The sequence below is a fragment of the Phoxinus phoxinus genome (genome assembly GCF_949152265.1).
Source record: "Phoxinus phoxinus genome assembly, chromosome: 16".
NCBI lineage: Eukaryota > Metazoa > Chordata > Actinopteri > Cypriniformes > Leuciscidae > Phoxinus > Phoxinus phoxinus.
In genome coordinates this window covers 2,344,201-2,371,700 of record NC_136891.1, presented here as the reverse complement: position 1 = coordinate 2,371,700, position 27,500 = coordinate 2,344,201, and the positions used below count along the sequence as shown (strand labels likewise).

At 39.2% G+C, this 27,500-nt stretch overlaps 2 protein-coding genes and 1 long non-coding RNA gene across 6 annotated transcripts in view; 1 reads left to right on the top strand and 2 right to left on the bottom strand.

Moving 5' to 3' along the window:
* Nucleotides 1–4,879, top strand: part of LOC307012663 — a 52,019-nt gene extending 47,140 nt beyond the window's left edge. The window contains exon 3 of the long non-coding RNA XR_013800664.1: nt 4,409–4,879. This is a non-coding gene — a long non-coding RNA (uncharacterized lncRNA). The remainder of the gene's footprint in view (nt 1–4,408) is intronic.
* Nucleotides 1,477–5,418, bottom strand: hlx1 (H2.0-like homeo box 1). 2 transcript variants are annotated; one of them, XM_079639563.1, is made up of 4 exons: nt 4,825–5,418; nt 4,439–4,585; nt 4,033–4,217; nt 1,477–2,933 (listed from the first exon to the last, which is right to left on the bottom strand). In XM_079639563.1, the coding sequence occupies exons 1-4, from the start codon at nt 5,216–5,218 to the stop codon at nt 2,604–2,606; spliced, it is 1,056 nt and encodes a 351-aa protein (XP_079495689.1). In that variant the 5' UTR covers nt 5,219–5,418; the 3' UTR covers nt 1,477–2,603. The 2 variants fall into 2 exon arrangements, with proteins under 2 accessions (XP_079495689.1, XP_079495688.1); XM_079639562.1 differs by lacking the exon at nt 4,439–4,585 and having other exon boundaries at nt 4,825–5,345.
* A 7,014-nt stretch (nt 5,419–12,432) lies between these two features.
* Nucleotides 12,433–27,500, bottom strand: part of rhpn1 (rhophilin, Rho GTPase binding protein 1) — a 17,976-nt gene continuing 2,908 nt past the window's right edge. The window contains exons 4-18 of one of the 3 annotated variants that reach the window (XR_013800650.1): nt 26,058–26,133; nt 25,898–25,975; nt 22,388–22,512; nt 21,710–21,876; nt 20,506–20,603; nt 20,165–20,251; nt 19,193–19,349; nt 18,503–18,616; nt 18,234–18,428; nt 16,289–16,365; nt 16,023–16,166; nt 15,375–15,521; nt 14,705–14,942; nt 13,568–14,038; nt 12,433–13,458 (exon numbers count right to left, since the gene is read on the bottom strand). Coding sequence is in view for 2 of the 3 variants with exons in the window: in XM_079639540.1 (XP_079495666.1) it covers nt 14,745–14,942; nt 15,375–15,521; nt 16,014–16,166; nt 16,289–16,365; nt 18,234–18,428; nt 18,503–18,616; nt 19,193–19,349; nt 20,165–20,251; nt 20,506–20,603; nt 21,710–21,876; nt 22,388–22,512; nt 25,898–25,975; nt 26,058–26,133 (1,672 nt within the window). In the remaining variant the exon portion in view is untranslated. Of the gene's footprint in view, nt 13,459–13,567; nt 14,039–14,609; nt 14,943–15,374; nt 15,522–16,013; nt 16,167–16,288; nt 16,366–18,233; nt 18,429–18,502; nt 18,617–19,192; nt 19,350–20,164; nt 20,252–20,505; nt 20,604–21,709; nt 21,877–22,387; nt 22,513–25,897; nt 25,976–26,057; nt 26,134–27,500 lie in introns of those variants that run through there. The other 2 variants (XM_079639540.1, XM_079639539.1) reach the window with 2 other exon arrangements.

Here is a 27,500-nt window from a genome sequence, read left to right as displayed (position 1 = left end):
TTAAACCAACATTTTTTTTCACAGTGCTGTGTATAATTATTTTATAAATATACACACATGCATGTATATATTTAAGAATTGTTTTTATTTATATATAAAATATTTATATTTATGTATAATATAAATTATGTATAAATATATACATGCAAATAGTTCTTAATTATATATATATATGCATATGTCTGTATATATACAAAATAATTATACACAGTATACACATACATATATTATTTAAACACAAACTTTTATTTTGGATGCGATTAATCGCGATTAATCGTTGCCCATCCCTAGCGTTGACTCAGTCATTTTAAATCATATTTTGTGTTTAAAGTTATTTAGATTTAACTTTTTCTTCTTCTTCTTCTGTGAATAGGCTGTTGTTAGGTATGCCATACGGAACCGTTGCCAATGGACCGGCATACATCACATCAGCGGGGCTTCGACAGCAGACAACACAACGCAACAACAAAACGCAAAAACAACAATAAAACAGCACTAATAATATCAGCAGCAACGACAAATAATAATAATAGTAATAGTAGAAGTATTTAAGTAGTAATAGCACGTATAATAATAATAAGAATATTTTGTGGTGACGGTAACAGTAATATCAGTAATAATAATATCAATAACAACGGTAATAATGATACTAAGGATGGTGATAAGTTGTGTTGACGGTAATAGTAATATCACTAATAATAAAATATAATATTAACAATAGTGAGAAAAATAAAAAAAAGTAATAATAATAATAATAACAACCACCATACACACACCCAACACACACCACACATCTCCTAGTTTCTGTGTTGGTGAAAAAAGTTTGTTTAAATAATGTGTGTGCACTGTAAAAAAATATTTTCATGATTTGTTATCACAACTTTTTATCTTTTGTCAAATCAACTTCGATAACTAATGTGTGAAGATAACACTATTTTGAGTTTCTGTTTATTAAACCATTCTTCTTCATTGTATTAACTCACATTTTTAATTACAACGAACTCAAAATTTTAAGGCAACAAGGTAACTTGCTTTTTTAAGTTAAACCAATTTTTTTTTTACAGTGTGTGTACTGTGTATACTTATTTTGTATATATAAATACACACATGCATGTATACATTTAAGAATTTTTATTTATTTTTATATAAAATATGTATATTTATGTATAATATAAATTATGTATAAATATATACATGTGAATAGTTCTTAAATATACATATATGCATATGTGTGTATTATACAAAATAATTATACACAGTACACATGCATATATTATTTAAACACAAACTTTTATTTTGGATGCGATTAATCGCGATTAATCGTTGCCCATCCCTAACGTTGACTCAGTGATATTAAATCATATTTTTTGTTTAAAGTTATTTAGATTTTTCTTTTTCTTTTCTGTGAATAGGCTGTTTAATTGCTTGCAGTTAAATCTAAACTAAAACAGTTACACTCTAAAAAATGCTGGGTTGTTTTAACCCAATTTTGGGTCAAACCGGCCGTTGGGTTATATTTTCAATCCACAGTTTGGGTTTGTCCATATTTTACCCTAAATTGGGTTGAAACAAAACTTAATGGTAAAAGGTAAGCAAAAAATATAGCATAATTGTTCAAAATAATAATAAATACGCGTTAAACCAGCCTTCCTCCTTTTTCTTAATGCATGTCACTGGGGTTTTATTTGGTTTTCAGTTGTTTACTTAAATCCTATAATGATGCTTTGAATCTTTAGTTTGGATGACAGAATTCACTTTTGCAATAAACAAAACTTGCTAGAAAAAACAAACATGTGACGACTTGCCCCAATCTTCCTCCCTGCATTTTTTTTTTAATCGTAGCCTAATAAATTTTACAAATAATTTAAAACTTTCACAATTTGGATGTGTAATCTAATCGTTCCTGCAAGCTTGTGAAAATGTCTTCGTCGTTATCTAGTAAATTATGCAATGTTGCCATTTAACATCCGACAATGGTTTGAAACGTGTTGCAAGAGTTCATTTCTCTGTATTCACGACAACTCGTATTTTATATAGGCCTACCTATAAGCATATAAATAAATGTACAATCTGGGCTAAACGAATCCCAATAGCCTAATGTTGGCGAGTATTATGATGATGCTCTTTTTAATTAGCATATTCAGAACATAAAAAGCGCGAAATTCTAAATGAATCCGTTATATTTAGCCTATTAATTACTCGTTAATCGTTGCTATTGGATTTTAATCGTTATGGAATTTCCATAAATACACCACTTTGAATATTAGTAACAAACGTTTATTTACATTTTCAGTGCAAATACTTACAGACAAAATATAATACAATCGAGTCTTAATTCATGAGCATTCGATTCCCAAATCGTCATAAAAAAGTCTCACGTTTCACGAGGGAAGACATGATGAACCGATGGCTCGAGAAGGTGTGTGTGTGTGTGTGTGTGTGTGTGTGTGCGTGCGTGCGCGCTGTATTTGGTGTCTCTGTCCCGTCAGACGCTGTGTGTTTGAGGTGTTCACATCAAATGACTCGGTTCCGGCAGTACTCGTGTGTTTGAGCTGTTCACATCAGATGACTCGGTTCCGGCAGTACTCGTGTGTTTGAGCTGTTCACATCAAATGACTCGGTTCCGGCAGGACTCGTGTGGCCGGACTCGGTTCTGTCGTGGAGTGTGTGCTGGTTGTGTCCTGCGTGCTGACAGTCGGAGCTCCGGGAATAATCACACTGGCTTTGTTGAGGTCAGAAATGTCCACGTCGCTTTTGTCCTCCGTATTGTCTTCGAATTCGGACTCGCTCGGTTCGCTTTCGCACTCGGAGTCGTCGCGCTCTTTCTGCTCGGTCTCGGTGGATTTATCCGGTTCTTTCTCTTTGTCCTTCTGCGCCTGCGCTTCTTTGGAATGCCTCCATTTCATCCGCCGGTTCTGGAACCAAACTTTGACCTAAAACAAGGTTATAATAATTATTATACTATCATATTTGATGTATGGATGTGTCACCTTCATTTATATAGTGCTTTTTGGCTTTTAACAAGATTGTTTCAAAGCAGCTTTACATTGAAGAGGAAATTAAAGTAAACCGAGATTGTTTTGGCTTTACAGCAGCTCTAGAATACAGTTATTGTCCAGCTAAAGTTACTTTATGTATTTATGTTAATAAAATGTAATTATACACTCTAAAAATTATGTGTTTTTTTTGGATAAATTAATTGGCTAACATTTTTGGTTAATTTTTGTTAAAAAATGTAAACCCAATAATGCCCATATTTGAGTAGTATTATTATTAAGTATTTTACTGCAGTATAATTATTATTATTTTTATTTTTTTGTATGCACCGTTTTGATGTTTTTGTGAATTACAATTAAAAGATCAACGTGCATTATTAATTGCATTTACATTACTGCGGCTACACAATTATAGCAAACAAAAAATGCATGCACAAGCCATAAATCAAAAGGGTTTGATCGAAATGCCGAGTGAAATTGGACTTTTTTTTTTTTTTACTGAAGAAAGGCAGAGATTCAGACAGTTTCCAAACATCACTGAAAGTTTTGAAACTCTTATCATATTCCCCATGCTGTGTGTCGTGTCATTTCCGATATAAAACAAGACCGAAACTCTTGCGCAATGCCTTAAATTATGCTGTTTTGAAATGAAACGACTGCACTCCACCTCTATTTGCAATAATTCGTTATAATTGACTTTCATTTCTCTAGAAATGTGTCGCAATGCTGCAGTTTTTCCGCGAGCACGCGCGCTCCAGATGTCGCGCGCAACGTCTAAAGCCAATTTCACTATGTCAGTATCGTATCATAATTTAAAACAACGTTATTTTTTATTTATATATAGGCCTACTATATACTACTATAGCCTATTAGTAGTCAACATTTGAAGTGGATAAGAAAAAGTGAATCAAAGTTGTCCTAAGAACAAGCATTGTTCAAAATCCACGTTGATGAAAGGTTTTGATCCACTTTAAATGTTGACGACTGTATTTATAAATGGCATTATTTCATTATTATGATTTGCATGAACGCGCACCTGTGCGTCGGTGAGTCCCAGCATCGCAGCCAGCTGTTTTCTGTCCGGTTTCGTGACATATTTCTGGATCTCGAAGCGCTTCTCCAGGCCTTTCCTCTGCAGGTTGGAGAACACGGCTCTGGACCAGGATCTCTTCCTCTTGTAGGTCTGTGGCATTGTGTCTTTGGAAAGCACTGCATACGGCCCTGTTTGAGGCAAAGACACGCGCCATTAGAACACACGGGCATTTCAATGCAATTTAGACACAAATGCATCATGCAATGACTTTATATCTCTATACCAGAGTGCGTGTTATTGAATCATCTGTGCATGTGCGTAATAACCACCGCATTCACATGCACTCAGAGCCAGGAATTCAAGTGTCATCCCTCTTTAGGGCTCAGCTGGGATGTGATGTCTACACTACCTGGGAAGGAGTCCTGAAACTGATGTTGCCCTGATTGTCTGCTTATTGAACCCATCATGGAGGAGGTTTCGTCTATGGACGCGAAGTACGGGCTGGCAGACACATGGACTGCTGACTGCCGATTCAGACTAACAATCGATGTGAGATCTGTTCCAGAACGACAAAAACCAAACAATTCAACTAACTCCAATTGTATTAATTGCATAAACAGGGCCATAACCGCCACAGATATTAGGATGGGCGCGCGGCAAGAGCATTTTGCGGCTCACTATGATTATGACTATATTCTAAATTAATCTAATTGTTCTGTCCTCTTGTCATAAGTGAGGTGCGATGTGATACACTCACAAAAAAAAAAAAAAAAAAAGATTAATAAAAACACTTACCTCTTAACGATGGCGCATCTTTTCCCTTCGGCTCGAAGTCTGTGGATAATATCCGATCAATCCCGAACTTGAGGTCTTTGCTGGACGGCGGGGGCGCGGAATGCGCGTGCATGGCGGATCTGGACACTGATGTCAAGTGTATTCCGTGCCGGTGATACGCGCGCGCGTCTGGAGTGACCGGGGACGGGCGCAGGGGAGACCCGGACGCGCGCGCCCCAATATGAGCCATAAGCGAAGATGAACCGGGGATATTTTCCGCATCTCCAACGTGCAGGATATCAGCAATGCAGAACGAGGGCTTTTTCACGCTATCCACCCCAAAACCACCCGAACAGTACGCGGTCCAAAGGCTAAAGTTCGATGCGTAAAACGGGTTGAGTCCCGTGGTGTACATCCCGGCAGGAGACGCCGAACCTTCCTGACGGAGAATCTCACGCGACGAGGACAAGTCGAGTTTAAAGAGTTGAACTCTCTCGCGTTCCTCCTCGAGTATGAAACTCCACACAGGAGTCCGGACAGCTCTAGCAGGACTTCTCTTATTGATTGGCTCTTTCTGAGCCAATGGAAGTTGACAGAAGTGTTCAACACGCCCCACGGAATATGAGTTTGACCGAGAGCACTTCCATTAAAAATCAGCGCGTTTATTAATGCGCGAAACATGCAACCTTTGGAATTAAATTGCAACTTTAATTGGATATTGCGCGTGAATGCATTTATGCAACGATTTATTAAATATAAGCGAATGGGTGTACATGCAAATAAAAACTTAAGTTCTTGATATATTAGCAAAGTTTTAGTTTACATGGGATGCATAATATATATATATGCATGCAGATAAAGAGAGATAAACATTATTATTTTTAACGTTGCACAGTTTTATAATTATGTTCTGATTTTAGAAACGCAAAGATAACTAATATAATGTGCTATAAATCATGCATTCAAATCAATGTCGAGTTTTGCATGCGCTCGCAACAGTTCTGATGTTTTCTGTTTATTTAATTTTTAATATGCAAATAACAAACTCTGAAAAGGTTTCCACACTCATACGTGTTCTGCGAGCCTGAGAGTGTGTTGTGTTCTGGGAGTTTCTCCACGCAACTCATCCTGTTTTTGATGAGCTCAGATTCAGGCTAAATGAGCGGATATTCCTGCTAGATTTAGGCCATAAATAGAAGATGCTTTAGTATTTTAGGATACAGCAGAGGACCCTTATTTCCTGCGGCTCGCAGAGGTGGAACTCTATAATGATGTTAGCACTTCCTTTTTGCAATATTTGTGCAACTTTATCTCAACTCGCAAGTCGCGCGGTGACGCAAATCCGTCCTTATGCTTATAATAAACAGAGGAAATCTATTCTCCGCTCAAACGAAAACACAATTAACTTCAGAGGCGATACTTCATACATATGTACACGTTCAGCCCATGACAACCATATATTACTGGGCCAAAATTAAAGCGCTTATCAAATGCTGTTTAAAGTGGGAAACAAAAACAGATACAAAACTATTTGTTTTATATATAGCCTATTAATCGCATCAACATAAAAGTTTGTTTACATAATATATAAATAAAGGCTATATACATATTTATAATAGCCTATGTGTGTGTGTGCGCGCGCACATATTTAACCAAAAACTATATAACTAGGTCAATATAAAAAAAAAATATATGCATATGCGAAACTATTTAATGCACGTGATGGTTGGTATGTTGCCATGTCATGTTTATGGTCATTAATGATAGCAGATGAGTTTTATCCCATGCTGTTTATGTTTTATAATATCTCTCTTCCTCTGTGTTGTTCATTATCCGTGATTCATGACCCCGGAAAGGTCAATGACCCTGACCGCCTCCTATCGCGGTGTTTTCGAGTGACTCCATTCCGGTTTAAATTTAGAGATGAAATGTAGCGTTTTGCTCTCGATCAAGCAGTCAAAACAATCCAGGGAAGAGGATGCGGAAGACGCGCCGCATGCGTGTGAACGCGCGCGTTATTTCAGGTGCCGCGTCTTGAACCCTGAGATCATAAAACAGATCATAAACCTGCGCGGGGATCTCATCTATATCAGTCAATAACTAACGAGATATGCAGCTTAATATAATCAAGAGGAGCCTGCAGAAAATCAGAATCACATTTAAAATGTAGCGTAATTTGACTAAACCACGACTAATAATATTTAGTATTTTGTAATGCATCATTTAATTCAAATAGATAAGCATTTGTTTTTCGCATTAAATGTTCTTACCATTTATAATTAGCCTAATCTAAATTGAATTGTATTTCCCGATTATTATTTTTTTAGATCATAATGTGAAGTTATTGTATTGCATTAGCATTTTCTGTTTTGTTTGCTGAAAAGAAAATCATACTCGCGTTTTTTCAGTTTTAGCCTAAGCATTTCAATGAATAGTAAAATTCCATAAAATTGAATTGAATAATCCTTACATATTATTAATATTAGGAATTACACATCTACATGTGTAAAAAACAACTAGATCTTACTAAAACATTTTGTATAAATCTTAAACTTAAATTTAAGCATTTTATGATTTGTTTATTTTATTTGTGAATACGAATAAAATATCCATTCCCTTGTTTCAATTAAGATTTATACAAAATGTTTTAATAAGTTCGTGTTTTTTTTTACTCTTTTAAAAATGTTCATTCATAATATCTAAGGATTATTCAATAGGCTACAATTAGATGGGATTTTACTATTAATTACGTAAATCTTGAAAAAAGATTGAGTGTATGAATCTTTGAGATTAATTTTTAACATTAAGATTTTCCACAATGTCATTCATAACGCATATTTGCATGCTTCCCCCTTTCTTTATTTGTTTATTTCTTTTTTTAAAGCTTTCTAAAAAAATACGAGTGGCTATATTTTATAGGTAGGCTATAACATAGTTCTGTAATAAATAAAAAAATGCAAATTGAGTTTAATAGGCTATATATGAAATAATAACGTGCTCGGGTCAACAGATACGGAAGAAAACAGTTCAACCCAGAGCTTCCGGATATCTTTATTGTCCATATCCATATCTGCATTCCTATTTATATCTACGCCTGTATTGTGAAAAATATATTCGTGTTGAAAGCACAAAGTCATCTGCTGTAGCAATTAAACCAGAGATTCAACATCAGAAATCAGCCCGTTCTCATATTGCTGTAACATTTCTCAGTTAGATAAAACATTATAGGCTTCTTGCCTTAATCACTTTAGTGATTTGATCTGGGAATATGAACTTTCTTCCTCTTTGCAGAGATAACATCATATCCTGGTCCTCTGGGAATGACTTTATTTCTGGACCCCCCATCAGGAGCATCTGTCTGTCAGCAGTGACAGGGCCCGTCTTGCCGGAAACATTAAGAAATTATTAAAATATCATAATCGTTAAATGCCGATCCTGGGAAAGTTTGGGGACCTTGTGGAATTGGTTTGTTTTTCCCCAAATTCCCCCTGGTTGATGCAATCGCTGTCCTGAGAGTTCAATAGCGATCTAGCCAGCGCACTGCGGTTCATTCGGGGGATTTGACAGCCTCGGGAAACATTTGTCACGGATTATTAATTGCATTTTTAAACGCACCCTTGACAGTCCTTCGGTAGCCTAATCATATTAGTGAAGCAGCGCATTAAAATATATGCTAGAATCACTCTCACTTATTTCTGTTCACTGGATATTTTTTTCATATAGCCTACATTTAAGAAAAGGAAAGGTCAAGCGAATAGTCCCGACTAAACGCTTTATTAAGGAAATTCACGGAGTGTGATAGAAGATCGCGAATGACATAGTTGATCTTTATGATGGTTAACAGGTGTTATAGCACCACATAAACGCTTATCAAAGCTATAGGTATTTGATTTTATAAATGGTTTAACCAAGTCCACTATAGCTTGCTTGAGCAGCGTGCGAGCGAATAGTTAGGCTACTTTAGTGACTAAATTTCGTCTCGCGAATCATTTTTGTGACCCTAGCAGTTAGCGAAACATCAACTAAAAATATTTAAAATAAATCTTAATGTTTTAAAAAATCATGTAAATGTCCAATAGCCTACTTGTTTTCTTCTTAAATAGGCCTATAAATAGCGCTCAAACAGCCTCCAGTTTCACGCAAACGCAATTTCGCGCAATTCGTGTTAGCGATAGCCTATTCACTGCTCTGAATAAAAGTAGGCCTACTGTACTTTTTTTATCTCCCCATATTTATTCATATATATACACATATAGATAAGTATTTTTTTCCTCATATGCGTTTCCACACCCGGCCTTTCACGCAAACGCGACTTAAAGTTAGCGATATTTAATAAGAGCGCCGTATTTTTTATCTCCTTATTAATATAAACATAGGCTATATTTTTTCTTTACATCTCCACACGCCTGTAGCCTATATTAATAAACATAAATACATTTAGAGAGGAGGTTGCTCACAGAAAATGCTCGTTCTGCTTCAGCGAGGATGTTTTTCTAGACACAAAGCGAAGACAAAACAGACATTTTAGAGACACAATAACTACAATCTGCTCACTATATCGCCTTTATTAAAATGCTTAATGGTTTTTAACTGAGTCAGTAGAGCAGGATGTCTACTATGATACAATTTAATGATAGCAATGAAATGAGCGCACAATATTTAGGCTACTCAAAATCAAGCAAAGTAGAAATTATATTATGCGCCGATAAGGCTGTCAGTAGATTTTTATTGTCGTCGATGCTAATAGGCTCAAGATGCCCCTTAAAACCCTTGAGTTTACATGAGCAGCGCAGATTGAAGTGTCTTTGGCCTTTTGTTTGTAAAGGAATCCAGTTACTCTTGGCCAATATACGCGGGGTTAAATCAAAAGCTCCATGTTAAATAACAGCGAGACTAATGGAAACGCGGGAAGGTCATAACAAACCATTACAGTCCAGTCGAAGATCCACCCCACAGAGCTCCTGCTGGCCCGATTAGGGCCCTTAATGGTCTGCAGTGATCGATTGTGCACTTGTTTACTGAAAGTCATCGCTCTTGAAAGAAGCCAGATGGAAATAAGCCTGAGTTCATGATCGGCGTGATGAATTACTGCAATAACGCCACGTTTAATGGAAGGAACGCGCGCGACGTATTATTAGCTACATCTTAAAGATCAAGTGATCATTTACAATTATCCTTCCGCTGATGAAATATACGAATCAGTCTAAGTGTGCAAAATCTAAAATGCCCAAAATAAACGTAGGCTATATAAAAATACAATAAAATTCAATTCAACACATTTTTATGCAAGAGAACGATTAATAAAAACGTTTGACTCTATAGTCAATGCACTGATTTTATTGCATATTGTTCTATATTATTTGCTACATGATCATAAATATGGATGTCAAGTCACATATTTCCCGAATAATGTAAGAACAAAACATGATTTCAAAGGCATAAAAATAGCTGGGTTTTTTCAACCCAATTTTGGGTCAAATATGGACAAACCCCAAACGTTGGGTTAAAAATGTAATGTAAAAATGTAACCCAATGGCTGGGTTTGTCCATATTTGACCCAAAATTGGGTTGAAACAACTCAACATTTTTTAGAGTGTAATCAAGTAGTTGATGTAAAAAAAAAGTGTAACTGTATTACTAGTCTTGCGCTAGTTTAGAAAATGCATTTTGCTTAATTTTTTTATCATCCTCGGATTAATTGCTTTATCGAAGCAATGATTGAACCATGCATATTCTGAGAAATGTTGGCATTGCATTAAGTGGAGTCTCAAACTGAGAAGTGTGTGCATGTCAAAGCTCAACCCGATGCTGCTCTCTAGTGGCGAAGTCAAGCTTCAGACCCTCGTGCTTCACACACTAATGTTTCAAGACGAATTCCTCGTTCTTGCTCGGTGAATATTCTCAGACATCATCTGTCTGCTGTGTAGCTTTAATCAGCCTGGCCTGTTCTAATAGATTTGAAAGTGTCCAGATTTGACCCGTCTCATTTCCCAGTGCAGGAGTGTGTCTGGGGAGCCACTCAGTGTAGAATCCAAACACATTTGGCAGCAATAGCCCATATTTCATCATTGTTTACTGCATATTCATTCCTGCAAACCCCCAATGCGACAGGAGTCAGCTGCTAGAATACTTCCTTATAAATGTCATCCGGAGAGCTTCTGGTTGAAGACTCCAGTGTCACTGACTCCGAAACACACATTTCTTTAAACAACATCATTAGGATTACACAAAATGAGCATGATTTCATCCAGACTGAAGCTGGTTTCTCACTGGAGGTCACTATTACTATGGAGATAAATGAGTATGAGATCAGAAAATGATATTTCTACATGTGCATTTAGATGAAAATCTTGCTTTATTTGTGATGATAAAGAAGCCTGTGCAGGGCGGCTGGAATGCTGGGTAACAAATCGCTTCTGACAACGACTAATAAACATCACATAAAATCCACACACTGAAAAACAGACGTACTGTAATAAAACACATGATGAATTTCTGTGCAAAAATACATTCTTAGTTCAAATATTTTGATACAAACGCATTTTCTCATTGTTGGTAATGTGATTATTAAGTATGGAAGCTTATTTCCATCTTGGAAAAAAAGGAAAAGTAATTGCAACTTAAAATTTAGGTAAAAAATGGTGAATTCCGAGGTATAAACTCAGTATTGTAATATAAACTCGCATTTCTGAAGAAAAAAAAAAAAGTCTGAACTGTGAGATTGAGAATAATTTCCGATTTGTGTATTCTTTGGCGAAAAAAAACCTAAATACAAGATGTAACAAAAAAATAAAGGGTCAAAATTCTGGGGGAAAAAGGTTAAAATTAAGAGAAAAGTCAAAATTGTGAGATGTCACTTTTTTTTTTAAAGGATTCGAAGTTTACAACTTGAAATTTAGAGATATAAACTTGCAACTGTGAGAGAAAAAGTCGAAATGACCGTTTTCTATCTTTTTTTAATTCGATGGCAGAAACAAGCTTCCATAATTAAGGCCTCTTTTCTGACGTTAACAACAGCTATGGAGAGCAGCAGTAAAAACTCAATAAATGTTCTCCATAGTAAAATTGACAATACTTATAACCCTTTACAGACAGAGCTACTGTGAGCTCCAGAGTTTATAATCCACTGTGTTTGCTTCGGATGAAACCGTCAGTCCACATCATTTCAACTTAATTTTAAAATAATCGTGCTTAACAGCTGAATTCGTGGTGAAAAACTACATTTCCCATGATGCTGTGCAGAAAATCCCACCAATCAGTCAAAAGTCAAAATAAGCAAAACTCTTTAGCTCCGCCCACTCCCATGAAGCACTGCAAATGACAGAGCCAGTCTCCTTTTGCTCTCAAAATACTTAAATATATTTAAAAAATATATATATATACTGCAAAATATGCATATATTCAAATGTGTAGTTTTATTTTTCTCTATGGTTTTGAACTATGCAGTTCGCAATGCTTCATGGGATTGTAGGTCATTCTATCACTAAAGCCTTTAAGTTCAGTTTTGTACCTTTTGTGTTTTTGTCCGATTTTCAAATACTTTTTTGCTTCAAATCAGAGTTTGTAATGTTATGATTCTGCTTGTCGGCTTGATTCGTGGCTATATAAGACTTCTTTTTTTTTATTTTTATGTATCGCTATGGTAGAAATGAATGGAAAAAATACTTCCAGAACCAAGTGGCCGGACATTAAAGCACAGATCTATAACATCCAACAAACACTTCTAAACATACAGTAGTGGACAATAGCTGCATTTGTGTTGCGCAAGGCCGTATCTCTTATATCTACAGCGACCCCAGAAAGTGTGTTCAGTTTTTCCTTCATCCAACAGAAAAAAGCACAAGCAAATGTTTCGCGCGTGAGATTTGCTTTGAGATCCAGCCCTTCTTCAGTGAGAGTGAGGTGTGTTTGGACACAAGACACACAATCAAAGACTCATATTTCTAAAAGCACTGACACACACACTCAGTGCTAACTTACAGCGTTTAGCTAGACGTTTCATAAAATCCTGCGGCAGTTCCTTTGCTCTTCTGAACGACTTTACGTGAAACGCGAAGAGAATTGTGCTAGAATTCATCTAAACTTTGTTCATCTATCATTAGGGTTGGGAATCGGATACTTGTTACAAAATTAAAAAATTCGATTCCTCTTATCGATTCCTTCGTGAGCATTTCAATCAATCAATGACTTTAAACAATTCAAGCCGGAAGTCGACTCACGTTGTTTTCTGTGCTGCACACACACACACACACACACACATCCAAAACGTGCGCACATAAAGTGATTTTAAACCATTCAAGCGCTAGGCTGATCGTGCTGTTTTTTTAGTGCCGCAAGCGTGTGTGTAACTACAGGAGAAACTGGAAAAATTAGAATATGGTGCAAAAGTTCATTTATTTCAGTAATTCAACTTAAAAGGTGAACCTAATATATTATATAGACTCATTACATGCAAAGTGAGATATTTCAAGCCTTTATTTGTTATAATTTTGATGATTATGAAAACCTTTTCACAATATTCTAATTTTGAATCTGGGGTTTTCATAAGCTGTAAGCCATATTCATCAAAATTATAACAAATAAAGGCTCGAAATATCTCACTTTGCATGTAATGAGTCTATATAATATATTAGTTTCACCTTTTAAGTTGAATTACTGAAATAAATGAACTTTTGCACCATATTCGAATTCTTCCAGTTCACCTGTATATCGGGCAACTCGTGACAGTAGTCTAATATTCCTGCTGCCGTCTCTATAATAACACTAATAAAACAAAAGACGAAGAGAAAATTGACTTGTTCTTGACTGAATAACTTTTGTAACTATATTTGTAGTGTATACTATATTTATGAAGTGCAGTGTTATTTTACATTTGATTAACCGAATACCTGAAAATCTTAAACACTGTTTATATCAAGCGTATATCTTTGTTCAGTTGTATCCATTTGTTGCGATTTGCTCATTTTGATTTGTTCTTTTTTATTACTGAGTGTCTTTAATAATGCTTGAAATGTATAGTAGTTAGGCTAGTTGTTTTTCTATGGCTTTTTTAAACCACAGGGAAAAGTTTCTTAAGCCTGTTGATTTTTGTTCATGATAAATGTTTAGCGATGAGACTGAATGTGAATGATATCTTTTTTGTTAACCTTATTGGAATCAATTAGGAATCGATAAGCAGAATCGGAATCGGTAAATTGTTCGAACGATACCCAACCCTAGCTCTCAGATCTGCTAACTGTGCGTTCACACCGCACGCGGCGAGAGCGTCAAAGTGGCCGGAAGCCATTCATTTTCAATGAGAGCCGGCGGCGAGCTCCGGCGAGGGCGGCGCGGCGCTTCTTGGACGGTGAGAGCGGCGAGGAGAGTTGAAATCAAGTCAACTTTATGGTAATAAGCTATGACGCGGTTCGGTGGCAACCAGCGGCAACCAATCGGAATGTAGAAGTCCTCCGCCTGAGAGGATACCAGAGAACACAATCCTGTAAACTTTGGTTCCGACCACATTAGTTCCGAAGCAAAATGGAGGAAAAGTTCATTATTTCTGTTGCGGGTTTCCCGTTATTGTACGACGTGTCCCTGTTTACATACAGGGACATTAATAAGAAGAACCACGAATGTAAAAGGTGTCTGAAATTGTTGGTGTTTTGTTACTTTCACATTTAAAAGATTTTAATAGGTTAACTTATACCCTACGTGTGGCCAGAATGCACAAAACAGGATACTGATTTGTGTTCAGTTCTTATTTGCTTTGCGGCTCCTTTAAATAAAGTTTTTAAAAAATCACGCATTCTAAAATCTACGTCAGAGCGTCAGAGAATCCCCGAATCTCACGGCGTCGATGGCAGGGCGGCGAGAGCGAATTTTGCCGCTCTCGCCGGCGGCGGTGTGAACGTACAGTAACTGTGCTCTACTGACGGAGTGCTGATGCTCTTCTCCTGTGGTCAGAACATGGGTTCCCCCTCTCGGAGGTTCCCGAAGGACAGACTGAAGGTGTTTGCGAGTCTCTTGCTCCCGCCGCTCCTCCAGCTCCAGTTCCAGATCGACGAGGATCCGCGCTCGTATTCCCGACCGGCTTTCCTCTCGCTGCCCGACTGGCACTCTCTCTCACCGGTGGGCGAGAGAACATTCCTCTTCTCCACCTATGAGACACTCACTGCTTTACTGCTTATGTCACTTTCATATAGCATCAAAGTTATTCACACACACACACACACACTCGCTCACTCTCTCTCTCTCTCATTCACACACATACTCTCACACACACACACACACACACACACTCTCTCTCATTCTCTCACACACACTCTCTCTCACACACACACTCTCTCTCTCTCTCTCATTCACACACACACACACACACACACACACACACACACACTCTCTCTCTCTCATTCACACACACACACACACACACACACACACTCTCTCCTTCTCTCACACACACACACACACACACACTCTCTCTCTCTCTCTCTCTCTCTCACACACACACACACTCACTTTTTTATTTGACTAAGTGCCCCGATTGAAAAATGTGCAACTGTTCCAAAACGAGTATAACTGTTTTATACCTCGTGTGACTGTAGAGTGATGACGTCGAGCTCGAGTCCTCTTTCCGTGCAGCTCTTCAGTGCGTGAACGACCTCGGCATGCTCCGCCCACCTGCAGTCTGCACCATTCACAGCCACGATATAATCTCCCTCACGAAGCCCCGCCTCCTGAAACACACGCTCGTAATGTCAAGCCTGCTGTGCACGGTACAAAAACAGCACTTTAAAGGGGTCATCGGATGCACAACTCACTTTTATATGGTGTTTGCATATATATGTCTTTGTAGTGTGTGGACACAACCACCATACGATCAAACAAATCCATTCACTCCTTTTTTTTATCCTCAAAAAGTCTACACACTCTCAATAATCAAGTCGTTTGGATTTTCTGAGCAATATGAATCATATTTCTCATGCTCCGCCCACGACCACTGACGGACTGTCCCGTATGAGCATATTTCCCATAGGAGCAGTTGCTCATTATCATTTAAAGAGACATGCACCGAAACGGGTCGCTGTGAACAGAGCTGTTTTACACCACCATTGAGGAATTTTAACCAAAGTTTGTTACGAACTTTACATGAACACCCTAAAGAATCACACCAACTTGTAAAAAGTGTGCATCCGATGACCCCTTTAAATGTTACTGGCTCTACTGACGTCTCTCACCGCAGCACATCCACCTGGCAAAACCCCAGCAACCAGAACCGGCGAATCACCTCGAAGCGTGAGCCCAAGCCCCGCCTCTCCTCGAACCAGACACGCGTGACGCCTCACCCAGCGATTTCGAGCAGAGAAAAGCGAAAGTGGTCCCTTCACATACAGAGGTGAACATTAAACACATCTTTAACATTTGCAGCATGTTACAGCATTAGTGTGTGTGTGTGTGTGTGTGTGTGTGTGTGTGTGTGTGTGTGTGTGTGTGAGAGCCTTACCAGTCGATGGAAAATATCAGTCACTCTGACGGCACTGAAATCCGGAGTTTTAATATCAGGCTTCTGCTGTGTGTGAGCTGTAGGAGACAGGTCAAAGGTCATGTTAAGAATCTCCAGCTATGTTTGCAATGGCGTACATGTACTACTCTGTAGTAGGGCTGTCAAAATGGCTGAAAAGCTAAATTCAGATTTCTTTCTTAAAAATTAGCAAAATTATAATTATATTCAAATTCTAAAGGCAATATTTAATATTAAGAGGAAAAGGGTACTGTATTGTCTCCTATGTCCACAAGGGGGCGCAATAAGCAAATCAAGCATCGCATCTTTTATTGAAATGTCTTTTAAAACAATTGTTCTTAAATAAAATATAATTTCCTTAATGTGCATGCGAGGAAGATTAGGTTACAGTAGTGCATAACACTGTACGTGCATCAGACAGTAACCTGAGAAAACACACTTCAACAGACAGCGTAATGAACAACATCAACACAGAATAGCAAACTGACATTCAGAAACGATCCACTTCTACTCACTACATATTGTTGGTCAAAAACACCTGACGGTCAACGCTCCAGCTGATGAAAACACACGCTCAGCTCTGACCGATGTGCAGGTTTGGTCAAGTATGTCGTTGCACGATTTTTGCCACCAACCGAGAGGGTTTTCGTCAGCAGGAAGCCTTTTTCGCCATTTTTTTTTAATTAGTAATGCAGCCGCACCGCTGTATACTGGATAAGCTAACAAAAACAAACCGCGTCAGTTACGCCATCATCATGTCTCGCGCGCCTATTGACACACCAAACACACCGTTTTTACATTAGAATGTGCAGGTTTTTTTTTTTGTGCAGATATTTTTATTTTTATTTGACAGCCCTACTCTGCACTTGACTTGATCTTGAATTTCCATAGTAATGAATGAAGCAGACAGTAATTGCAGCTGAGATTTTTAACATATTTTCCTTCACTCATTTGATGAGACTGATTTTTTAAATAAAAATGTAATATACAAAATGTCGATTTTAATATACACAAGTTAATGGTGTCATGTGACAAGACTTCTGTCTTCTAAAGTTTTATAATTTACTAATTTAGCAACATCAAGTTATTGAACTGAATTGAATCAACACTGAACTGAACTGAATCAACACTGAACTGAATTGAATCAACACTGAACTGAATTGAATCAACACTGAACTGTTTTGAGTTGAATTATGACACTGTCTTTTTAGAGCTGCATGATTCGGGATAAATTCAGAATCAAAATATTTTTGTTTCAAATAGAAATCACGATTCTGAACAGACAACTAAACAAAATAACATGTAATTTACTGGATTAACACAATGTTAATCGCTGCAGTCTACTAAAATGCTTATTTAATTTATATGAATTATATAAAAAAATAGTTTTGAGTGAATGATTCAATGACTCACTCAAAGATTTCACTGGTTTCATTACTGGATGAATCTACATTTTTAAACGAATCTCTTGAGTGAATGATTTAATGACTCACTCAAAGACTTCACTTGTTTCATTACTGGATGAATCAGTGTTTTTAAACGAATCTCTTGGGTGAATGATTCAACGGCAAATGCATTTTTTAACCAGTCACCTGTCGCCACCTACTGGTGTAATGATATAATAAATATAATTGTTACTTGAAGCGCCAGACATAGTTAGTATGAGTAGTATAGTAGTATGTCACACACATAAACCAATCAACACCAGTCACATAAACTCAGCCACTATGGTAAGACGTCTTAACCTTAAAAACTTGGCTATTTAACAAAGAGGTAATCACTTTTCCAATTCAAAATACACCAATCTACCTTTTTATGTAACTGACTTTAAACAGTTAGGACCAGTCTTGAAGAAAAGATGTAGATGACAAACTTTTAAGACAGCAGATGTAACGGCACAAATATGATTAGCATATTAAACACTCACACTGGATCTCCGGAGCCTCTGCGACCTCACAAAAATCATCTTCTTGATCAATATCTGAGTATTTCTCCAGCGAGCGTGTGTGAGCGTGTGACAGAACCTCCTGGAGGATGTCCATCTTCCGAAGCATTTTACACACGCCGTGAAGACGCAGGGCTTCCTCGTGGCGTATGATGGCTTTGCGCAGATGAGCTTTACCTTGAATATGAAATATATATTAGTATATGTTAACTGTAATTCTGCGTTCAGAAAACACATGCCACTACACAGACCAAGTCTCCGTTTGTCCTCCGTATCTTGAAGGTTCAGTTTGTCTGGTCGTCTGGTGTGAATCTGTATGAGAGCTTTAATTTCTCCACCTTCATCGTCGTCTTCATCAAGCATCCCTGCATTGGTGTGAAAATGATCGTTATAAAACATAATCTTGTTTCTTTGCAATGACGAGCACAATATGAACAGAAACATGTACAGTAAGTAGATCAGGTCAGATTTGATGGTAAAACAACTAAATAAATCAATAAGTCAATAATTTTTGTTTTGTTTTTGAAAAGTTACTTCTGCTCACCAAGACTGCATTTATTTGATCAAAAATACATTAAAAAAGGAAAATTGTATTTATTTTTTATTATTTTTATATACACTTTTTTTATTTTTTATTAACAACAGCAATGACTGTTGTAATAGCTGATTGTTTGTCTTAGTCATTTTGTATGTTAAAACGATACCAAAACAATACAAATTTGATTTAAAAGGGAATATTTGGAAATATTATTAGAATTTAAAATATTTTCTATTTGAATGTATTGTAAAATGCAGTAGTCTAGCTTTTTAAATGACATTATATGCAGAAGAGACTTCTTTCAAAAACATTTAAAGAAACGAAATCACTCGATCACTTGATCTGTAATGTATGCATGATTACATCAGTAAATATGACATGGTCTCAAGACATTGAGAAGCACCTGAGCAGTCGCACAGCGCCACAGCGGTGTAATAATGGGCCAGCGCTCTGAAGTGATGCGTTTTGACCTGAACCATGGAGATCCAGGAGAAGGGCACATAGTCCTTCAGTAACGGCACTGACATCGCCTGGAGAACCAGAGAATACACGTCTGACACCTGCAAACACAGTTATTAACACATGAAATCCACATAACATGCATTCTTTCAAGTGTGTGTGTGTCCTGGTAAACCCTACGTTATTACAAAGATGGTAATAGGAGTCATTGTTGACCTTGTGGGGAAATTTTTTTTGGTCCCCATACTAAATTATGTTTTTTTGAAAATGTAAAAATGCAGTAAGTTTTGTGTGATGTGTAGGTTTAGGGTTAGTGTATGTGTGTGTGTGTATGTCTGTGTGTGATGGGTAGGTTTAGGGTTTGTGTAAGAGAAGAGAATATACAGTTTGTAGGGTATAAAAAACATTACGTCTATGGAAAGTGCGGATAAAAATTAAAACGCAACATGTTTATGTGAGAGTGAGTGAGTGTGTGTGTGTGTGTGAGCGAGAGAGAGTGTGTGTGAGTAAGTGAGTGAGTGTGTGTGTGAGAGAGAGAGAGTCAGTGTGTATGAGTGAGAGTGTGTGTGTGTGTGTGTGTATGAGTGAGTGATTGAGTGAGTGAATGTGTGTGTGAGAGAGAGAGAGAGAGAGTGTGTGAGTGTATGAGTGAGTGAGTGAGTGAATGTGTGTGAGAGAGAGTGTGTGAGAGTGTGTGTGTGTGTGTGTGTGTGTGTGTGTATGAGTGAGTGATTGAGTGAGTGAATGTGTGTGAGAGAGAGTGTGTGTGAGAGTGAGTGTGTGTGAGAGTGAGTGTGTGTGTGTGTGTGTGTGTGTGTGTGTGAGTGTGTGTGTATGAGTGAGTGAATGTGTGTGTGAGAGAGAGAGAGAAAGAGAGTGTGAGTGAGTGAGTGAAAGTGTGTGTGTGTTCGTTCACCCTCGCTGCCTCCTGGGCGGCTTGCAGAAGCACATTCAGGTTGTTGTCCTGCATGAGAATGACCTTTTCACACACGCACTCCTGAACCTGCAATTAATAAACCCAGAAATACACGAGTTACTACATGAACATGAACACCTCAAACACAATTGATCATGAAAGACATAATCTGAAATCATTTAGGCTGCGTTCACACTTGTAGTTCGGCTCTCTTGGGTTCACAGAAAATTATACATTTAGTCCTGGTTTGATTAGCATTCACACTGTCATTTAAGACTGAACCTAGAGATACAAAAACAGAAATTCTACATTTATTTCTATGAACCTCTACAGTTCATCACCTGAGCTACCATGAGGCGGACCAGCATGCTCAGAGCAGGGCCGCTCATATCCAGACTGGGCGCATGAGAGAAGTTCTCCTGCAGGTAGAGAAACGCACCTACACACACACACACACACATCACATTTACAAGCTCATTTGTGACCATGGACCACAAAACCAGTCACATGGGTCAATTTTTTGAAAGTGAGATTTATACATAATCTGAAAGCTGAATAAATAATCTCTCCATTGATGTGTGGTGTGTAAAAAATCTAAACATTGAGAAAATCTCCTTTAAAGTTGTGCATTTATGTTCACGATTGTGCTGCATTCACTCACAAAAATACATGTTTTATATATTTACGGTAGGACATTTACTAAATATCTTCATGGAACATGATCTTAATATCCTCATGATTTTTGGCATAAAAGAAAAATGGATAATTTTGACCCATACAATGTATAGTTGGCTATTGATATACCCGTGCGACTGGTTTTGTGATCCAGGGTCATATTTATATAAGCAAAGAGTGGTGCAATGCACATGTGGATTATGAGTTTAGATTATGAGTATTATTTTAAATTGTACACAGATAGAGTTTAACACAAACACACACTTATATATAGTGAGAACAGGGGTCATTCTCAGGAAACGCTGTCATTTGTGTGCTTTTGTTCTACTACTGATATAATTGAGTGACAGCAACTGTTAGGTGTAACTTATTTTTTTTAAGTCCCCTGTGGTAAAAAAAAGTTTTTATGTGTTTGTGTCTATGTGGTGTTTTTAATCTGCTTTAAGACACACCATGTGTAAGTTCATAAGTCGACAGCATTGCTGAGTATTTTCTGCTTAAAACTGCAGTGAACCAAAGACAGTCTCAAAAACACGGTTTGAAATCGCTGGTGTTTCTGACGTCACAAACTACCTTGTAACCAATCAGATCAACGTGTGATCGTCAACCAGTGGATCTCTGAGCTGAGTGAGTGAGTGGAGGCGGGGCTCATTTGCATATTCATAGAATCTTATATTTTAAAGAGGCAAGGGTGTCGAGTTACATTCAAGATATTCAAGATACATTCAAGATATTTTTTTCCAAGGAATGAGTTTTAAGGGATGAAATTGACTACTTTCAAGACTTATACTTATAATATTATATTAATCATATTGTGACACGTTTCCTGTGGATGACCCACAGACAGAAAATCATCAGATGATTCAGTACCGGCCGCCCTCTGGAAAGCATCGATGGCGTTCTGAACTCCCGTCAGTGTGGAACGATCTTGCCTGGCTCCGATTTGAGTATAAAGTGCTCCGATGTTGAACAAGACACTCCCTTTCTCGAACGCTAGCGCTCTCTGAACGGAAGGCACACCGGTCAGCGAGTCATACCTGCAACGGGACACATGATCAGACCATCTCTAACCTAGTGGTGTCAAAAGTACAGACTTCGGTACCAAGTCGATACTGAAATTGTAGAAATGTGCCACTTAGAGCTTAATCATAAACACCTCTGATTGGCTGTTGTGTTCACGAGCTCATCGGATATGTCTGTGATTGGCTACAATGATCAGCGCACGGGAGCGTTTGAGAGCACACCGACGTGTTTTGAAAGCACAAGCAGGACCGATCCGCTGATCAACGCTTGCTTTCAAACGCTCGCGTGTGTATCTGTGGAAGCGCTCGCTGAAGAGCGTCACTGATGTACATTTACAACATGCGCTGATCATTGTAGCCAATCACAGACATATTTGATGAGGGCGTGAACAGAACCGCCAATCAGAGAGGTTTACGATTCCGCTCAAAGCATTTCAGTATCGACTTGGTACCGAAGTCGGCACTTTTGACAACACTACTCTAACCACTGCTCATTCATTTGTTTGTGTGCCACAGTGAGTCTCACCAGTGAAAGTGAATCCCCAGACTTCTGTGTGGTGAGAAGAAGCGCTGATCCAGGAAATACAGCTGATTGTAATATTCCATCAGCAGCTCCTGTCCCGCTTCATTCCTGCTGGGAGTACGCATGGCCTATGAAGAGAGGTGAGCTTTTAAAATAATGATTTGCACATAACCACTTCTTTTGTTCTGAAGAATGACATGCAATCAAAATGTACTTCTTAAAGCTACAATATGTAACTTTTGGCTCTCTAATGGTTAATTTAAAACTGCATGCATCTTGTGAAACAACTTGAGATGCACCGATATTATAATTTTGGCCGATCCCGATAACCGATAATTCTTTATATTTGAAAGCCAATAAATATAAATCCAAAGTTTTTATAATTTTGAGAGCCTGATTACGAAAACAAAAGTCATATTTCAAGCATTTCAAAAGCATCATGTTGAACAGTGCACATCTGAAGTGTCTCAGCCGAAGGAAATAACACATTAATTATCGGCTTTAATATTTCGACCAAATTTTCTTATCAGGCCGATAACGATAACATTAAAATGATCATATATCGGCTGATAGCGATATGGTGGCCGATATATCGTGCATCCCTAGAAAGAACATTGTTTTTGATGTGCGTGGGCTCTGCTCGTCTGCATGGGTGAGTGTAGTTCAAGGCACCAGTCTTTGTGTGGATACGGGACATCTTTTTAGAGAAGATGGACAAATAAATCAATTCCTGGAGGTTTTTTGTTGTGATTGATCCATGGTAAACTTTCCTCGTTCATTGCGACAACAGTTTCACGTTACTCGCTATTCTCAGTGTAGATTTATCAAATTGTATTTAGAAAGATGGATTTTTTTTTTTTGCACTCTTGCATTAATAAATTCTTATTTTTTTTATGAAATACTGTAATTATTTATCCGTGCACATTATATATTTTTAATTCATGTGCCTTGTAATCTTGAATCAGAATATCTTCCCCTCCCTCTTGCAACATCTCTTCTCTTCTCTTCTCTGATGATGTGGACGGGGCAACCTATCACTCACATGAGATCAGCCAATAGCAAACCACCACCATCCAATCAATTCCCCACAGACAAAATACAGTCCCGCCCACATTTGTTCTTGTTCCAGACTCCGTTTCACTCTGATATACATCACTATAGAGAAGAAAAGACTTGCACAACTTTCCTGCTCTTTTTTTTAAATGATTCATTAATGCAAATTAAAACAAAGATTAAAACATCTGTCTACAAACTACAAAAAGTCACGTCTAAGAAGAAATACGTGTTGTGATAAGAGCTGTCACTAACGATTATTCTGGTGATCAAGTAATCGGCCGATAATTTTGACGATTAATCGAGTAATTGGATAAGCAACCAATAGCCTTTAAAATGACTTAAAATGCATATATAACAATGAGGCAATAATTTTTGGTTCAAATAAAGTATCAAAAGCAAGTATCATTTGGTTTTAGTAAACAACTCTTGTTAAAATTCATAATGTTATATACATAATATAGACAATCATCGTATGTACATCATGTATGTACATAACCGTGTGGTCACAAAAAAATCTATTTTACTCTCTGGTGCTGTGCACTCGCCGCAAGACTCCGCCCACACGCTGTTCTGATTGGCTGTGCACTCGCTGCAAGACTCCGCCCACACGCTGTTCTGATTGGCTGTGCACTCGCCGCAAGACTCCGCCCACACGCTGTTCTGATTGGCTGTGCACTCGCCACGAGACTCCGCCCACACGCTGTTCTGATTGGCTGTGCACTCGCCACGAGACTCCGCCCACACGCTGTTCTGATTGGCTGTGCACTCGCCACGAGACTCCGCCCACACGCTGTTCTGATTGGCTGTGCACTCGCCGCAAAACTCCGACCACACGCTGTTCTGATTGGCTGTGCACTCGCCACGAGACTCCGCCCACACGCTGTTCTGATTGGCTGTGCACTCGCAGCGAGACTCCGCCCACACGCTGTTCTGATTGGCTGTGCACTTGCCGCAAGACTCCGCCCACACGCTGTTCTGATTGGCTGTACACTCGCCACGAGACTCCGCCCACACGCTGTTCTGATTGGCTGTGCACTCGCCGCAAAACTCCGCCCACACGCTGTTCTGATTGGCTGTGCACTCGCCACGAGACTCCGCCCACACGCTGTTCTGATTGGCTGTGCACTCGCCGCAAGACTCCGCCCACACGCTGTTCTGATTGGCTGTGCACTCGCCACGAGACTCCGCCCACACGCTGTTCTGATTGGCTGTGCACTCGCCACGAGACTCTGCCCACACGCTGTTCTGATTGGCTGTGCACTCGCCACGAGACTCCGCCCACACGCTGTTCTGATTGGCTGTGCACTCGCCGCAAAACTCCGACCACACGCTGTTCTGATTGGCTGTGCACTCGCCACGAGACTCCGCCCACACGCTGTTCTGATTGGCTGTGCACTCGCAGCGAGACTCCGCCCACACGCTGTTCTGATTGGCTGTGCACTCGCAGCGAGACTCCGCCCACACGCTGTTCTGATTGGCTGTGCACTTGCCGCAAGACTCCGCCCACACGCTGTTCTGATTGGCTGTACACTCGCCACGAGACTCCGCCCACACGCTGTTCTGATTGGCTGTGCACTCGCCGCAAAACTCCGCCCACACGCTGTTCTGATTGGCTGTGCACTCGCCACGAGACTCCGCCCACACGCTGTTCTGATTGGCTGTGCACTCGCAGCGAGACTCCGCCCACACACTGTTCTGATTGGCTGTGCACTCGCCGCAAGACTCCGCCCACACGCTGTTCTGATTGGCTGTACACTCGCCACGAGACTCCGGCCACACGCTGTTCTGATTGGCTGTGCACTCGCCGCAAAACTCCGCCCACACGCTGTTCTGATTGGCTGTGCACTCGCCACGAGACTCCGCCCACACGCTGTTCTGATTGGCTGTGCACTCGCAGCGAGACTCCACCCATACGCTGTTCTGATTGGCTGTGCACTCGCCGCAAGACTCCGCCCACACGCTGTTCTGATTGGCTGTACACTCGCCACGAGACTCCGGCCACACGCTGTTCTGATTGGCTGTGCACTCGCCGCAAAACTCCGCCCACACGCTGTTCTGATTGGCTGTGCACTCGCCGCAAAACTCCGCCCACACGCTGTTCTGATTGGCTGTGCACTCGCCACGAGACTCCGCCCACACGCTGTTCTGATTGGCTGTGGGTTTTGATTGATTTTTATGCATCTCGCAGTCGCGCCACGTCTTGTGTGAACAGACAAATTATTTGTCGCTGGAATCTTAACGCATCGCGTCTGGTTAGGTCACGGTGTTAGAAAATGGCCTAATAATGCGGTTCATGGATGCTCCTGTGTGGAATGAGCCGCTTCCGGTGTTTTGCTGGTTACTCAACACGGGGAAACTGCAGTCAAGGATTTTTTTTTTAAACCGAGTACTCGAATTTAATCAAGGAATCGTGACAGCCCGAGTTGTGATCAGCGTTTCATGTTGACTTTAACTGACCTGTCTGAGCTCCATGAAAACCTGGATCTCGGTCAGGTACAGAGACGCGTCCTCACTGTAATGCTCACTGATGAAATCCTGAAGAAACAGAAGAGAAAGAGTTTAAACACTGAATACATTCAGTGATTCATGTAAGCTGCCACATGAGTGTCGAACTCACCTGAAGAGGTACAGTCATGTCAGTCTCTTTAGTCTCTTTCAACCCCAGTGGAATCATGGGAACATTGACTGTCTCGCTACAACACAATGAGAATTTATTTTTAAATGTTCAATGCATGTATTTTAATACTGCAAGTAAATGACAAATGTTCTGCACACTTATAACTTGACGACTGTTGATCATTCTAGAAATGCATAAATGATGACTATGCAACAAATTAAACCAAATGACTTTTTAGTTGCCAAATCACTTGATATAGGTGATGTTCACATGATAAATAAAGGTGCAAGAAACATAGGCATGCATTATTTAAAAAACACACACAAATAGTTTATGCAAATGCTTATTTATTTGCTGCATTTACAACAATTTGGAGCCATGCTTACATAAAACAACAAATTTGTTTTGCATACCTGATTTGAGAAATTGTTGATCTAAAAAAAAGAATTTCATTAATCTAACATGATTTCATTGTTGTTTTTAACTACACGCGACGTGACGCGCGATAAAAGCGTCTTTTCCGTGTTAATCAGAGTTTGTCCTAACCACCCGCGACGGCAACACTCGACGATTCTACTTTAGAAACGGTTTCTATTTTTCTGCGCCGTCGCGCTGGAACAACAAACACAAAATGTGGCACTGATAACCTCAGGCACTGTTTATGTGCTTTATTTAATGTTAAAAGCGTGTCATGTGACTTTGAATATCTTTTAGTGCTCCAGCTTTGAGCTGTAAAAGCATCAGTGGATAATTCACCTCAGATCTTGAAATTAAACACATGGAAACAAGAACGTTCAAACTGAACAAACAAGTGTATTTGACTAAGATTGTTTTAGTAACTCAGTATGTATTTGAATAATGTTTAAATGGTGTAATATTTGTGAATTTGATTATGTACTTATCCATTTTCTTGCGAGTGCCGTCAAGATTACTCTGGTGCTGTGCACTCGCCGCGAGACTCCGCCCACACGCTGTTCTGATTGGCTGTGGGTTTTGATTGATTTTGACGCATGTTACAGACAAATTATTTGTTGCTGGATCTTATCGCATCACGTCTGGTTAGGACACGGTGTAAAGCTATGGTTTTCTGTCCTTCAGGAGCAAGATATCAGAGATATCAGATTCGATTCTCATAATTATATTTCATCAAGTATTAAAGCTGAAGTCGGCAAGATTTTTTTGAGCATATTCACTGAAACCGACACTATGCTCCGACAGAACAACATAAATCAGCCGCGCTTCTACCTCCACCTAGAGCCTGTTATTTGATTTGCAAAAATCCACCCCTCCCGGTTCTTCTGGTCCAATCAGCGCAGCGCAGAGATCTGACTGTCAATCACAGTTTGTGGACACGCCACAGATCCCCCTTCCCCCCTCGCGCACGCTACAATATCACATGCACACGCCTGAAGTTCACAGGTGTGTTGGATTGTACGAAGCGTG

Coding starts and splice junctions, on each gene's coding strand:
- hlx1 (XM_079639563.1), bottom strand. CDS start 5,218: ATGTACACCACGGGACTCAACCCGTTTTACGCATCGAACTTTAGCCTT. Junction 4,218..4,438: donor GTTTCAGGACTCCTTCCCAG/GTAGTGTAGACA, acceptor TGCCTCAAACAG/GGCCGTATGCAGTGCTTTCC. Junction 2,934..4,032: donor TGGGACTCACCGACGCACAG/GTGCGCGTTCAT, acceptor ACCTTGTTTTAG/GTCAAAGTTTGGTTCCAGAA.